The sequence below is a fragment of the Narcine bancroftii genome, chromosome 2 (assembly GCF_036971445.1).
Source record: "Narcine bancroftii isolate sNarBan1 chromosome 2, sNarBan1.hap1, whole genome shotgun sequence".
Lineage (NCBI taxonomy): Eukaryota > Metazoa > Chordata > Chondrichthyes > Torpediniformes > Narcinidae > Narcine > Narcine bancroftii.
In genome coordinates, this window is record NC_091470.1 from 160,445,284 (window position 1) to 160,461,206 (window position 15,923).

A 15,923-nucleotide genomic window follows, 5' to 3' on the forward strand; every position below is an offset into this window, starting at 1 on the left:
TATACACAATAGCAAAATTCTTCCTTGCTGCAGTCAAACAGGTACATTGAAGAAAACAAGTTTACATTAAACTAAATTAAAAAGAGATAGCAAGTACAAATGATAGGTAATAAATATTCTCAGTTACCATCCAGAAAAAAAATTGCATTGTGCAGTTGAGTCTTTTTGTGGTGTCACAGTGGTTTTTGATTAATGTAGCAAGTGGAGGCTCCACTTGCTGCTGAAGTAAAGTTCTTCAACAGTTTTGTAGCTCCAGTGAAAATACTGTGATTCAATATCTGATCACTGCAGGGCATTCCTTTAAATTTTTCTACTCTGAATATTAGCCTGTCCGTCAACCCATTTAGAATCCTTACACCAATTTGAACATTTTTTTTAAATTTAGTATCAGCAAATTACTTGCTTTCTACCCAGATAACAAGATTAATTCTATTACTTACCATTGTGATACATCACTCTACACTCTAGGGCGTCTTTCATCCACCTCGATCTTTTTTCGTACCTTTCGCTATTCTCCTCACCGTGCCCCATCCCATATAATTCCATGAGTAATTAACTTTATTGAAGGCCAGCAATTATAAGCAGGCAACATTTAAAAAAAAAATCCTTCAATTTCTACCTCCTCCCCAGAAGGTTTTATAAAGGTCTCCAAATAAGGGCTGACGTTGTTTGATGATTTAACAAATTTCTCTGATTTATAGACGGTGGTACTACACCAACAGAAACAAAGAGACAATTTTCCAAACTGACGCCTTGATCCTTAAGATTTAAAGATGAAACTAATCTTACTTGGAATTTGTCCACTGACAAACTTAATTTTTATTAACATAATTTCAATTTGAATGATCAGTTTTAATCTGCTCCACTCTTGGTGATTCTCAATGACAAGTACTGTCATCAAAACTTAACCCCTTTATATCCAAATGGCTCTTCTACCATATCCATCTTTTGGCTTAGCTTTTCTGCAAAAAAGCCTTTATTATATTATACAAATAGATTTGTTAAGAAAAACAACCAAAATCCAAGGCAAGTTGGAGTTCAATACATTTTCTTTTTATGACATTCACAGGAAATGAGATAGTTTTAAAAAAAACAGGTTTTATTTTTACAGACATTTCCTTATGCTTATTGGAATTGAACACTATGACAAGACATTATTTTACTCCTAAAATGAGTAAAAATATAATTCCATATTCAAAGCAACTTAATATTTCAATTACATTTAAGTTGCATCACTCATACCAAGTTGATATCGGGATTACCACCTAATTTAAGACGTGACTGGTTTACTTGGGCCAACTTTTAAGTTTTTAAAGTATTTTTCATTGTGTGATGACATTGTTTAATGTATTGTATATGTTGAACGTTGAGTTGGTGGGGGGGGTGAAGGAGGGAGGGAAGGGAGAGAAAATGACTGCGTATATTCAAGAGGGAAATGTTTATGTGTATTTTGGTCAATATGGTTCAGTGTGAAAAATTTAAAAAATTTTTAAATTTAGATATACAGCACAATCACAGGCCCTACAAGCCACCCAATTAACCTACAAGACCCAACGGTTTGAAGGGTGGGAGGAAAGCACCTGGAAGAAACCCACAAAGACATGGGGAGAATGTACAAACTCTTTGCAGACAGCGTCAGATCTGAACATGCGACTCTGGCACTGTAACAGCATTGCGTTAACCGCAATGCTAGTTGTGCCATCCTTTGGGCTCCATCCTGTGATAAAATTCAAAAGCAGCAAGATCTTTTCCCTTTTAATCACCATTTTCTAAGGATTTTCAAACTTCTTCAACTTCCTACCTCCATTCAAAATTAGCAGTACACTTTTCTATTTGCTAACTCCTCCCTCCCCACACCCCCTCAGTTCCAGAGAAAGATATCCTCACAAGGATCAACCCACGTTCAGGATTTATTTTTTTTTTTTTTTTTTTTTTAAAATTACAGTTTCTCCCAAAATTTCCAATAAATTGAAGACGAGAAAAGGAAGAGGGGCCCTTCCCTTTTTGTGACTACTGCAACAGATATAACCAATGATTTATTTGTGAGCCCTTGACGGAACTGATCAAATTGAATTATGCAAGGCAGCTAGACACAGGTGATTAGTTCAGTTTGACAACTTAAAATCCTATTAATTCACCTGGACACTCTCTGATGATGATCCCTGGTTCTCCTGGGCATCTTCCATCTCATTGTCATTGCCGTCAGTAACCGCTGGAGCCCCACTTCGTGTAACAGCTCCTGGTCGAATTTCCTTGGTCTTCCCCATGTATCTCCCTGATCTTTTTTGTTTGACCACATTTGCCTTCCGCTGCCAAACAACTTTCTTATTCTTCATTCGGAGGTACAGCCGTGGGGAAGCCATGCTCGTTGTGGAAGAAGACCGCTGTCTGGGATCAGATTTTAACCGCTTTCCCTCTGCTGGTGATACCTTAGTTGACCTTACTGGACTTGCAGTCCTGGAGGCTATTGGCGACGTGTTAGGCTTCTTTGATTTTACTGAAGGCACGGACCTCATGCGTTGCTGCAACTTTGGAGCTGAAGCAATGGGGTCAGTTTGCAAAGGTCCCAACATCCTTCCTCTCCTTTTGCCCAACAGAACTGGTGTACTTTGCAACTTGATTTCAGTATCTGCAGTCCTCCTGCGTTGGCCACCTCCCTTGTCACTGTTGGCTGGCGAGTGAGAGCTCGACCCTTTTGAAGGCGGGGAGGCTGGTTTCTTGGGACAACTATATGTTACATGTTTGTTCAGACTTCCTAAGTAGGTGAAATCTTTCTCACAATAAGGGCAACTATGACTTTCCGAGCTCCTGCTTTTCAATATGGCTTTCTCTTTGGCAGATGATCGGTTCTTCTGCGAGATTGCCTTTTGCACCAATTTATTCTTCTTCGTTTTCAGAACATCCATTTTAATCTTGCTCATGGTCACTTTTGGCTTTGTCTCAGTTTCAAAATTAAGCCGTTTTGGCTGGCCCATTCGGCGGATGGTGTTCTGCTTGACTGGATCTCCGGCTATTGCCCCATTTTTCTTCCACACTTTCCTTTTCAGTGGAATTGCGTTCTTCTTTGGGGTGTAGCGCTTCTTGTCACTGGCAGACGCGCAGGCCAAGATGTGTTTATGAAGTGCGGGCATGTTATCAAAGCTCTTGCCACATTTTGTACAGTGGATGGCTGTGCTGAAGGTTTGAGGGATGTTGTGTGTGGTAAAATTTACAGCTGATGACACAGCACTGCCAGAATTACGGTTATGATATTGAAATGGAGGGGGCTTGAAACTGGGGTAACGTTGATTGAGACCCATACGGACATCAGGGCCTTTTGGTTTTATTCCAGATGCCATCACCTTTATTGTAGTATATAGTTCCTCTGTTAAGTCACTAGAATCATCGTCATCTTCCTCTCCCTCTCCCTCTTGTGGGGGTGGTGGTGGTGGTTCTGTGGCACCTTCTTCTGTGGACGGGCTGAGACAACTGGTGGCTTTAACTGGGTCTGTGAAGTTCTGAGGCCTCAACATTCCCTTTTCCAGTTCTATGTGTGTACATTGTTGGTCAGGATGCAAGTCACTCTGATGATGCTCCAAGTTACAAAGGAATGCAAACTCCTTTTTGCAGATGGAGCACACAAAAATCTTGCCCACTCCATGCAAAGATGTCCGATGCTCAGACAATGCACTGGCCTCTTTGAACAGCTGCACACAAAATTCACACTTAAAAGGCCATTCTTCAGCATGAACCAACAAATGCTGGGCAAGGTCCTTTATAGAAAGGAATGGAGCTTCACAGACATTGCACTGAAAGCTTTTGGTGAATGCCATCTCAGGCTTTTCTTCTTGTTCTGCTGTGGGCGGATTGTTTTCTGTATTCTCTTCTTCAGCACAGTTTTTGATGAGCATTTCTTGGGGGGATTCTGGTTCAATGGTGGGTGGATGATTATTGCTCATTTCAGGTTCACTGTCCGTGTCTGGATAGCCCTCGTCTTTAACCTCTTCCTTAATGTTTATGCTGACTGGGGACAAAGCAGGAGTTATTGACTGCAGGACTTGGGTCACAGACTCTGGGAGGGGTGATGGTACAGACAGGACTGGAGGAGGAGGAGACGGAGCAGGGGTTGTCACTGGAGTTGTGGTCATAATTGAAGTTGGGGTTGAAACAGGATTAGGTGGGGCCTCTACTTCCAAGCATGGCTGAGTGTCCTCAGAGTCTTGTCTCATTGTGCCATTATATTCATTCATAAGTACCTTTTCCAAAACAGAGGTTGTCGGCTTCTTCTTTCTACTGCTGCATGAAACTTGAGCCCCAACACTTCCCATCTCCTCTTTGACTTCATTTTCACCACACAACTTCTTATGCAAACTTAAATCTAGGATGGCTATACCAGGTCCATCCACTTCTGTCTTTAGATCAGATTGTAGCTTAAAACCACTGGACAAATCCAGAGGCTGGTGGGCACAGAGATTAGCCAGAGGTCTGTTGGCAGCATATTCCTTAGAAGCAGTTATTTTGCATATTTCAAGACTCATTGGACTAAGGGTTTCATCTCGGCTGGAGAGACTCCAGGCAGGCGAGCTGCTCTGGCTTTCAATTTTTGACACTTTCAGTCCAGGCACATTTTCATTCCATATACGTACAAAGTCAGAGTCCTTTCCAGTGCTGCTTAGTACTGGACTGTGCTGTGGAGAATTTGGCGGTGAACTTGTTCTCCTCTTGAATCGGCCAAATCCCATTGGTGCTGTTGTTGATGTTGAAGGAATGACTGATCCATCTGGAAACAGAGTTGATCTTGGTGAATTATTTTCTTGTATCTGAAGGAGCTGCTTAAGCTTAGAAGACAGGCTACATTTTTCCTGATGTCCACTCAAACTGAAAGTAGTCTGACCACAAAATGGTGAGACAACTGGTGATATGGTTTCGACACCAAGCTCAGTTTTAGTCTTTGGAAACGGAGGGGGGCTAGTCGTCCGCCTTCTTTTGGGACCTTTCAGATCACTGTCATTCAGTTCATTCAGAAGAGAATGAGTTACTGGAATTTGAGTTGCGGCCTTAAGATTCTGAGGTGATTTTTCAGTCACAGGATACAGCACAGAAGGCAGCCCAAAAGGATTTGTGCAAGTAGTGTCAACCTCAATCACCTCACAGTTGCTGGTACTGCTGTTTGACTCAATTTTCCCGTCAATATAGTAGTTCAAGTTTTCAGAGATGTTACTGGAAACATCCATGATGTATGCTTGACACTCATCATTTTCCTCTTCCTCCTCCTCCTCCTCCTCGTCGTCGTCGTCATCATCTTCAGTTTCTGTGCTTGTAACATGAAACCCTCCGGCAGCCCGAGTTTGATCAGATGATAGATCCTGGTCCTCTGCAGAGCCCTTTCGTCTCATTCGAATGCCCTTAGCCAAAAGGTGACGCTCATGAATACGACGCTGGTGCCGGCGCAAGTTGGTATAGGAACCAAAAGTCTTTTTGCACAGTTTGCATGGGTGTTGGATTTTTGGTTCACAACTCTTTGAGACAGAATTGTCCATATTTGGAGCTGATGTCTCAGAATCTGTTCTCTGATAATTTTCCAGAGCCGTTGGGCTTTCCAGTCGGCTTGAAGGATCAGGACAGATGTCGATTGCTGTTTTATCAAAATCAAAATCAAAATCACCCTTTTGATGTTGTCCAGATATGCTCACTTTCAAGGTGGGCTTTTTCTTGGGCCCAGCTTCGTGACGACGTTCATGGCGTCTCATATTGATGTGGGTCCCAAAGGCTTTACCACAATACCTGCACTTGAACGTGAATCCTTCTGTTGATACGTGGATATGCTGGTGACGTTCCAGACCTTGCTTTGTGGTAAATCTGCGCTCACAATTTTTGCAGGGAAACATATGTGTTTCTTCAGTGTCTTGCATTCCGTTCTGATCTCCTTTTGGTTTCTGCTTCAAAGATTTAATGGAAATTTTCTTTTTTGGGAGATTCTCAACAGAATTTTCTTCAGGCATCGTTTCAGTCTCTTGGGACATCAGTAGGTCCTTTGGTTGAGGCAGAACCTTCTGTGTAACAATTCTGTGAACTACGAATCTCTGTTCTGATAAATTGGCTTGTGAACCACAAGGTTCATGCTTCTGAGAACCTGATTAAAGAAGTAAATTATGACAAGGTAAATTTATCATCACGCCAGCACTGATCAATTTTCTGTGTTTCACAAACATTTACAATTCAATTCTGGAAAAATTAATGGAAACTCCTGTCATTCTACTTCAGTTTAATTGAAGGGTTGTTGGTGTTAACACTGCATTGTGGATTTAGGTTGGTTCTGAGATCAATTGAAACACCTCTCAGAACATTTAAGTTGCACTCCTTAAAAGCTATCAAAACGGCATTAATATACTAAAATACTTTTAGTAGCGATATTGGTTGTACAACCTAGTCAGTTAAAGAACAGCTCAGGGTCATTCTGCAAGTAACCGTGACTTTCAACCTTCAATTGGTGATCTCATCACCAGTGCTGAATTATCAGAGGTCCACATGAAGGAAGAAAAAATTTAGAATATGCAGAATGAACTTCTGTGTTTGAAGCAGCTACATAGGTTCCACTTCTAACATAAATGCTTATGCAGTACTTTGGGCATAGAGGCTCCCTTTCTTACACTGCAGAACAGCTATGAGGACATGAAGTCCAAAAAAGTGAAAAAAATTAACTTGCAATATCAATTTTTCTAAACACCAAACCAATAATACATTTGAAAATGTAGACATTGTACAAACATCGTTTGTGTAAGCAAACAAGAAGCTATTGCATCTCATGTCCATCTTTGACTCACTCCTCAGATAGAGGCAAAAGTTTTGTGGCTCCACTAACTAATATTAGAAAAGTCATTGGGAGAACACAAATCCATAGGATGGACAGAAGTGAAATATTCATTTGTGGTTCTAGCTATTATTTTCTATTCAGTTACTGTTGGTAAAAGTGTTTATGGGATCAAACTGGTAAAAATGCAGGAATTAATTTATAATTTTTCCCTAAACTTCGAGAACCATGTTAATCTCCTTGGAGGAATTTAAAAATGTAAATGGTTAGAACAGTATGGTGGGCGGTGTCTTCTTGGCAATCAGGTTTCTTTCCTTTACTTTTCTCGTTTTATTTCTTTTCTTGCTTTTTTTCTTCTTATTACTTCTTTCTTTACTTGGGTTTTTTGTTAGAGGGAGGGGGTTGGGGTGGGATTTGGAGGCTTTATACCATCATGCATAATGGAACTGACATTAATATTTAATTATTGTATTTTGCTATGATTACATGTATGGATAAAAAAATTTAAATAGTCAAAAAAACGTGATAAAAATGTTTTTCCACAGGTAGCAGACACAGCTGTCCAATGAAAGCAAGCTCCAGATAAGATCTATTTGAAACAATTCCCTTTCTAAACCCCAGTTAAAACCAAATGTCTTCAGAAATGAGAAGTGGAAGACAAAAAAAATACCTTTGTGTAAAACTTGCCAATTAAAACTAGGTGGAAAATAAAGTACACTGTAAGGTACTACTTGTTCTCAATTGGTACTGTTGTCATGTCATTTCCCTGAAAAGAACTGATTGCAGGCACATCCATTCTCAAAGGTTATTACAGTTTGGTATTACTCAATTTCTGAGTTTTCTAATATTTGTAGCACTAACACTGGAAAGGAAATGATAATTGGGCACCCAGTTATTGCAAAACAAAGATACTTTTGAACACAAAAGTGCACACAAATGAAGAGAGTCATCTAACATTTTCCCTTTGACCATTTGAACCCACAAGTGAATAACCAATTTAGAATAGTTAGCATTCTTAACTACGGAGGCAAAGGTGATTTTGATGCCTTCACTCCACAATTTCATACTTTAACGAATGGCGCTCAAACGGCGCGCACGCACGCGCGCACACACACACAGCCAAGCATGTTGCAAGTGAGAAACTCAAATTGTTGAAATTAAAGCACAGAAGGAAACAGAAATCAACTGTGTGTAGCAATGAAATTGCCTACTCCATTTCCAAATCCTTCTTTTTCCTCTGTATTCTTTTTAAATGCTTGCTCATTTAATCTAAACCTGTTTTATTCCATCTTCCCCACAACCTACAAACAGAAGAGTTTGCATTCTGGTAACACTGATTTTTCTTTTGTTGCCTAACTCTTCTGCAAGAGCCAGATGATTCAATTTATCAACTAATGGATATTCTTTTCACATTTTCTTAAATTACACGATTAATCTCTGTTGTATCCCTTATGGAAATGTAATGAAAAGTAATAGCTGTCACTGTATACAATCCTCCAACAAAGCCACTAACTCACATTCAATGCAAATTGGCAGAAAACAAATCTTGTCTGCCTTCTTGCACCGTTCATCTGCACCACACTCTACTTACTCCAAGATATCTTTTTTTCCTTCATTCTCACAATACTTCCTTCCCTAATTCTTTTTCTTCAGAACATTTTCCATACTTTTCTGCATTGAATTGCAGCGCTATTTACTGCCATTCCACATGTTCTTGAAAACTGCTTCACCCTCAAGAAAGATGAAGAAAAGTTCTCTTTCGTGTCTGTTATCTAATTACTAGTCAAACACTCCATAGAATAATTAAATCCAGAACTGGAAAACAATCATTCTATTACCATCTAATTGATCGCAATCTCTTGCTCTTTCTTTGTCGCTTTAATTTTTCTGCCTTAGTGTATTCGGTTTTGCATCTTACCATTGGATCTGCTTTAACTTGCTATTTAGTGCATTCCATAAAAGGACTGCAGGACAAAGTACATGCAATGGATGTTGTATATTTGGACTAACTGAAGATGCTTCACAAAATGAGAGCCCATGGAATTACAGGGTGGAGAATTGGTTGATCGGCAGAGTTCAGAAGAATGAGGGGAGACCTCATAGAAACATTTTGAATGTTGAAAGGCCTGGACAGAGTAGATGGAACATAATAGATGAGTCAAGTACAAGAGAGCATAATGATTGAAGGGTGCCCAATTAAAACAAAAGTGGAGGAATTTCTTTAGCCAGAGAGAGTGAACCTCTGGAATTTGTTGTCATGGGCTGCTGTGACTGGGTGTATTTAAAGCAGAGATTGATAAGTATCTGAATAGTCATGGTAACAAAGGTTATGAGAGAAGGCAGGCAAGTGTGGCTGAGTAGGAGAATGGATCTGCTCATGATAGAATGGACTTGATGGGCTGAATGGCTTACTTCTGCTCCTGTATCTTATGGTGTTCTTAAAGACAAAAAAAATTACACAGGGTACCTCTATGGATGCTGCTGAGTTTCTCCAGTCCTTCTGTGCACTGTTGTCAAATTTAATTTTGAGATACAGGCCCTTCCAAACCATGAGCCACGTTGCCCAATTGCACCCACATAACTAATCAACCTACCAATCCCAAAAGTCTTTATCATATTCTCATTACAGATGGTACATGAGAACACCAAGGAACAAATGAATGCTAGTGTATTTATTGTGGTCAGACCATAGAACTAGACCATCAACACACATGAAGGAAGGCTGCAGCAAGTTCAAATAGGAAGAATGGAGAAAATGTCTGAAAATTAAAGAATATATACATTTCGCTCACTCCATTAATGCAAGAACATTCATAGCAGTTTTGGGTTTACCTTGCACAAGTCCTTGTCTTCTTAATTTTGTCCGCCGAGATTTTCTTCTTCCTGAAATTATTTTTAAAAATTTAAAAATCAGGAAATAAATCAAGAAACTTTTCACCTTCTGATTTATACCAACATTTGAATTTAGTTATTAATGACTGAAGATAGTAGGTGGTACAGATGTCCTGGAAGTTTTTAAAAAAAAGCCTTGCTATCTTGACCTATACCCTTGGTTTTCCTTCACAGTGCACAGAAGGACTGGAGAAACTCAGCAGCATCCATAGAAAGTAAAAGCCTCTTGACAATTCAGGCCCAAACCCTTTAGCATGCCATCCATAGATTTTCTTGTTTACCCTGCTTTCCTGGCTTTGATCTGAATCGAAGTGGTGCTCCTTCCTCCCCATACAATATCCTAATCAGTCAAAACAACAGTCTGCCTTCATGCCAGCGGCCCATGGCATGGCAAACTGCACTACTGGTACTTGTATTTCACAGAATTGGTTTTTCAAACTCTTTAAAATGTGCTTCCAGTGAACTCATTCAGGTTTAAAAAAAAACTGGTTTAAACAAAAAAACCTGCCATGCAAAACACGAGTGTGTGTTTTTTTTTAAAAAGGAAAAGCAGCATCAGCCTGACTAAGCACACTAAATGCCAATCGAGCTATAGGAGCTACAATGCAAAACACAGTACTAGTTTTGTACCTTAACTACCGTAATGAATGGAATTTGTGTTAAGTACCTGCCAGCACAACTACTTGCACAAATTGAACATTTAGACTCCAATGGCAGATTACATCTTGAGAGTCTTTCATATTTCCCAAGATGATTACAGGATGGAACTAAATTCCACCACACTTCAAGGCAGAACAAAAGTTAAATTAAAATGAACTGTTTCATTAATGTGAAATTCAGCATCAAAGATATTAAAGTGCGTACAGATTGTTTTATTAGTGTAATCAACCATTTTCAAAGATACCAAATCACCTGCATTTTCAACCAACAGATCTATCTCATGTAGTCTGTTCAAGTGGTTTTTTTTTATATATATATAGATACAACTCCGATTATCCAAAATGGTTGGGACCAGGCCTACGTCAGATAAATGGTTTTTTTTTTTTCGGAGAACTGTCATTTAAAAAAACAGCCCAGAAACAACAGCAAATAACTTGTATCAATGCTTAAACAACAGGTTTTTTAAGCATTAAATTAATGTTTAATTCTCACCAAAAAAAAAATGCTTGCCACTGCCAATCACCGAGACAAACCCAACTCGGCTGGCGATCACCAAGACAATCCAACCGCCCTCGATCACCGAGACAACCTAACCACGGCTGCCGTTCCCCGACATGAACCTACCATTGCCACTGTTTCCCGGGCTGCTTGAACAATTACTGGTGATTCGGCAGGCTCCGGTCTCTCCAGTCACCGGAGCTCCCGATGCTGGAGTGCCCAACTCCGAATCCTCCCCTCGGCCACACACATACACATATGGGAAATAGAGTGAGGGGAAGATTCCAAGTTGGCATCTGGTGAGCAGAGGATAGGAGAGGAGGGGAGGGGAGGGTAATGCCACTGACCCCAAAGTACTACTCCTGCCCAGGAGGCCACTCTCCTTGATGACACTGGGACAAGGGATTCTTTCGACTGCTTGAGGCGGGAAAGGGAGAGGGAGAGAAGTCAACAAAGAAGAAATGGAAAGAAAAAGGGAGGAAGTTATCTGAAATGAGGACAATCGTCATTCTAATTTCATGTTGTGTGATTTTTTTTCAACCTGCAAGGTCAGTTATCTCCGAAAAGATTTTGGATAAATGAGCATTTCTGATTTGCTTCGGATATCCTTATTTATCCAGAATTTTTTTTAAAAATTCAAATAAATGAGGATTTCGGAGAATCCAATTTCAAATAAATGGAATTGTACTGTATTTGAATCTGAATTGGAAGTACCAACTTGATATTTGGCTTTAAAAACATCATGGTTTCGAGCAGTGGTTCTCAAACTGTTCACTCAGATCATTAACTTTACTTGCCACAGACACCTATCAACACATGAGGACCAAGGTTGGTGGGGGGGGGGGGGGGGTGGGAAAGAGAGAAGAAGTGAGCTTGAGACCCTTTCCAGAACATAACCAGTTTTCTTTTGTTTGGGTGGGAAAATGTTATGGGTTTTTTTTTTAATTGTCAAATTTACAACCATACATAAAGGCTGCATGGTAACAGGACCTTTCTACCCACGAGCCCAGGCCGCCCATTTATACCCAATTTATACCCTGTATATTTTTGAATGGTGGGAGGAAACCAGAGCCCCTGGAGGAAATCCATGGAGACACGGGGAAAAACGTACAAGCTCTTTAAAGACAGCACGGGATTCAGACCCCGGTCCTGATTGCTAGCGCTGTCACAGAGTTGTGTTAACCACTACACTTACCGTGCCGCCCTTGTTTTACATCTACTTGCCCATCAGAAAGTACTATTTGTCTCAATTGATTTGAACAGGAAAGTTTGTAGATGTTGTGATTGTGGTGCTGGAGAAATTCAACATGTACTACAACATCTATCGGAAGCAAAAGCATTTTGGGCCTGAGCAACACATTTAGGCGCACCTTGATGAAGGGCTCAGGCCGAAAATGTTAGCTCCTATAGATGCTGCGTGACCTGCTGGATTTCTCCAGCACTTTTGAGTATTGCAATGCAATGGAGGCAAATGCAGAGGACTTCCAACAATCCCGCAGACGTGAGGTTGAGAAATTCAGCTCTGGAGCAATTTCATTCTCACTTTTTAAGCTGTAAATACTATTTTGAGATTGGCTGATTTGGCAGAACAGCACATGCTCAACCGCAAATCCAATGCGCCATGCAGCACCTTCATTTTTAAGCAGCAGTGAAGCCGTAAACCACAGTCATCCGAAAGATGTATAAAAATTTTGCTACCATCAATTTTGTACACTGCTTTTCGAAACCAAATATCAAAATTGTCACCAACAAAATTAACATGCACAAAAGAAGAGCAGGAAATTAACACTGCTCTCGCCACATAACTTCTCTAATCTGTAAATACGTATTTAATTCGGGGCGAGTTACTTATTCTTACAAAAAAAAAACAACTTTCTAATGCTGCCAATTTATACAATTCTTTTTTGAATTTAAGGACGCCACTTTCTTCCTCAGACAAATTCTTTCATATGTTCATCGCCCAAATATGGGTGGATTTATACAATTTGCTTTCTTTCAAGCTCGCACCTACAAAAACTGTTCAAAACAGTGCTTAGTATGAACAGCTGTCTCTGTGAAGGCATGCAGAGAACACAAAAAATTCAATTTATTGAAAGTGCATGTGTTATTAACCCAAGTTTGCAACAAATTTCACTTTCACAATAACTACACTGATTTATCATAAAGAAAATGTAACTAAAGTGTCCATCTGAGCACAGTACACAGGAATATAGTTAATAAAAGTCATCCAATTTTATTGAAGTAAAATGGCTGATATTTGAAACATGTTTAAACCCTACTGCTTTGACACCAAACAGCACAAAAATCTTGGCAAATGTTCAGCCTGCAGGGGAGAGTGCAAGTGTTGTTAAGCATTGTGTCTTGATGTTGATGTAAAATTGAGGTTGTCTGCTGTCTTCAATACAAAATCCCGTAAAGTTCTCCATTGAAAAGATTGGTTTTATGATTCTATTCCACATTGATCAGATTATTTCGAGAAATACTTGTAATACAGAAATGAAAAGTGCAGATCACACAGCATCTGTGGAAAGTTTAATATTTCAGGTACAGGGACTCTTTGTGGTTCTGACAAGGACTCGACTTGAAATGTGAACTTTTCGCTGACGCTTCCTCTCCACCACCTGGACTTAAAAAAAATTTTTGGGGGAGTTTGCTGTGCAGAAACTACTACCCAACTTTACAAAAATATTACCCAGCAGTTGGCAAAGGAAAGGGATAGGATTGGTATTAGTTAAATGAAGTTTCCTTGTCATTCCTTTCATGACCTTGGTGTTCAATTTTGTTTTACAGCCACCTCCATGAGGTAATTTAGGATTTTAAAAAATGTATCAAGGAAAATAAAAATGTCCTGATGAACTGAGGTGTGGAAAAAAAAAGTTGGGAATTCCAGTCAATTACATTTAAAAAAAAGCCTGAAATAAATACACACAGTCAGTGGAACTTCACACACTTCAGAGTCAAGTGAAGAGGGGCAGCATGGTTGGCAGAACGCTGTTATTGCGCGCCAGCAATCGGAGCCAGAGTTCGAATCCTGCACTGTCTGTGACGAGTTTGTATTTTCTCCCCAAGTCTTCGCAGTTTTTCTCCAGGGTTTCCTCCCACCCTTCAAAGAATACCAGAGTGTAGGTCAATCAAGTGTAATTGGGTGGCATGGGATTATGGGTCAAAAGGGCCTGTTAGTATGCTGTATGGCTAAAGTTAAAAATTTTAAATAGAGGTAAAAGAAAATGTGTTTGGTGCTTGGGAATGGGTCTGAACCCAGCCAAGCACTTTACAAATACATTTTCTTAAAGCAATTCATTCTTGCTGCAAATTCAACAAAAATAAAATGGAATGGTAATTTTTTTTAAAAACACTAATTAACCAAATGTCATAAACGGGCAAAAGAGCAAGATGGAAATGTCAGATCATGCACAAATTCGAAACATACTGGGGGTGTAGGTGTAAATTGGGCGGCATGGACTTGTGGACCGAAACTGCCATGCTGCATGTCTAAATTTTTTTTTAAAGTATAGAAAAATGTTCTCATCTTTTCTACTGCTTCTTGACAGAAAGTTAATCATCTCATTTGGTTTTCAACAACAAAAAAATAAAATGGACAAATCCATGATTTTTTTTTAAATGACTCAGGTTTCAGAGAAGTTTCTGAAATTTGGTGCAAAATCAACTTTTAAAAAAATCTTACAAAATGATTCTAAAATGCTGTTTTGGCAAAGGTGACAAAATCATTTAAAATTCCAAAAGGACAATTCAATTTTAGCAGTGAAAAAGAGGAGTCAAGCCATCTATAGAATCCAGTTCTCCTTACACGCCTGTTCCCTGTTAATGTACTTTGGCACTTGTAAAGTTGTGTCCCCCACTGCTTATCATGTAGGCCATAGTGTGATGCTTTATATTAGTGCTCTTGGTTTTTGGAACTAGACCAGGTGCGTGGCTTCCTTCAATCTGCAAAAGCTAATTACATCAGGTAACAGTAAAGGGATTACAATTTCTGACCGGAATGGCTCTGTACAACATCATTCAAGACAGAGTTATTTGTGGGTAATTTTATAGATATCCCTATGTTCAACTGCAGATCCTGTTAGATGATCTATATGAACAGGCTGCTACTCAAGTTCATTGTCATCTGATTGTACAAGTACAACCTGATAAAACAGCGTTCTCCGGTCCTCAGTGCAAAACACACAGACATAGCTCACAATACATATGCAGGACAAATATTCATCTGTAGAAATAAACATTGTTTCATGAATATGAACTCAGATGGTTAGTGTGAGCAGTTCCTTTGGTCGTTCTCACTGCCGGTGGGGGAAGAAGCTGCTCCTCAGCCTGGTGGCGCTGCCTCTAATATTCCTGGATCTCTTTCCTGATGGGAGCAGCTGAGGGATGCCATGTGCAGGGTGACAGGGGTCCTCAATGATTTTGTGTACCCTCTTCAATCAACAGTTCTGATAGATCACAACAATTGGGGGCAGGGAAATACTTCAGTGATCCCCTCTGCCACTCTTACGGTCCGGTGATCGACTTTCGGTCCATTTCTCTGCAGCAACTGTGCCACAATGATGCAGCTGGGCAGGATGCTCTCGACAAGAGCTCCTGGAGAAGATTGACATAACGGCGGACAGCAGCCTTCCCCACTTCAGTCTTCTTTGGAAGTGCAGTCACTGTGCAGCCTTCCTGACAAGTGAGGAGATGTTGAGTGTCCACACAAGGACACTAGTTAAGTGACTCCAAGGAACTTGGTGCTCTCCTCTCTCTCTATTACAGACTTTGCTGTGTAGTGGAGGGTGGTCGTTCCTGGTCCTCCTGAAGTCCATCTTGTCCACATTGAGACTCAAGTTGTTACTCTTGCATCTCTTAGTAGCATGACTCATTATTGTTGCTTATGAGGTCAACGACCATTGTAGCATGAACATCGAAGCTTAATCGATTTGGTAATTCCTCATCACAACTATTCGGACCACAGTCGTTATTGGGGAATTATCAGGTCCAACTTTAGCACTGTAGCCAGCTTGCAAGGATGTTATTTTCTCCAGCACTAAACTTCACTTTCACATACAAACTTGTTCTACAATGGCCTTGG

At 40.0% G+C, this 15,923-nt stretch overlaps 1 protein-coding gene and 1 long non-coding RNA gene across 2 annotated transcripts in view; one reads left to right on the forward strand and one right to left on the reverse strand.

The window, feature by feature from the left end:
* Positions 1-7,564, forward strand: part of LOC138754546 (uncharacterized) — a 28,133-nt gene extending 20,569 nt beyond the window's left edge. The window contains exon 3 of the long non-coding RNA XR_011351817.1: positions 7,336-7,564. This is a non-coding gene — a long non-coding RNA (uncharacterized lncRNA). The remainder of the gene's footprint in view (positions 1-7,335) is intronic.
* The window catches only part of prdm2a (PR domain containing 2, with ZNF domain a), a 132,875-nt gene that overhangs the window by 3,205 nt on the left and 113,747 nt on the right, over positions 1-15,923 (reverse strand). The window contains exons 8-9 of the mRNA XM_069918969.1: positions 9,623-9,673; positions 2,139-6,112 (exon numbers count right to left, since the gene is read on the reverse strand). Coding sequence (XP_069775070.1) covers positions 2,139-6,112; positions 9,623-9,673 — 4,025 coding nt within the window. The remainder of the gene's footprint in view (positions 1-2,138; positions 6,113-9,622; positions 9,674-15,923) is intronic.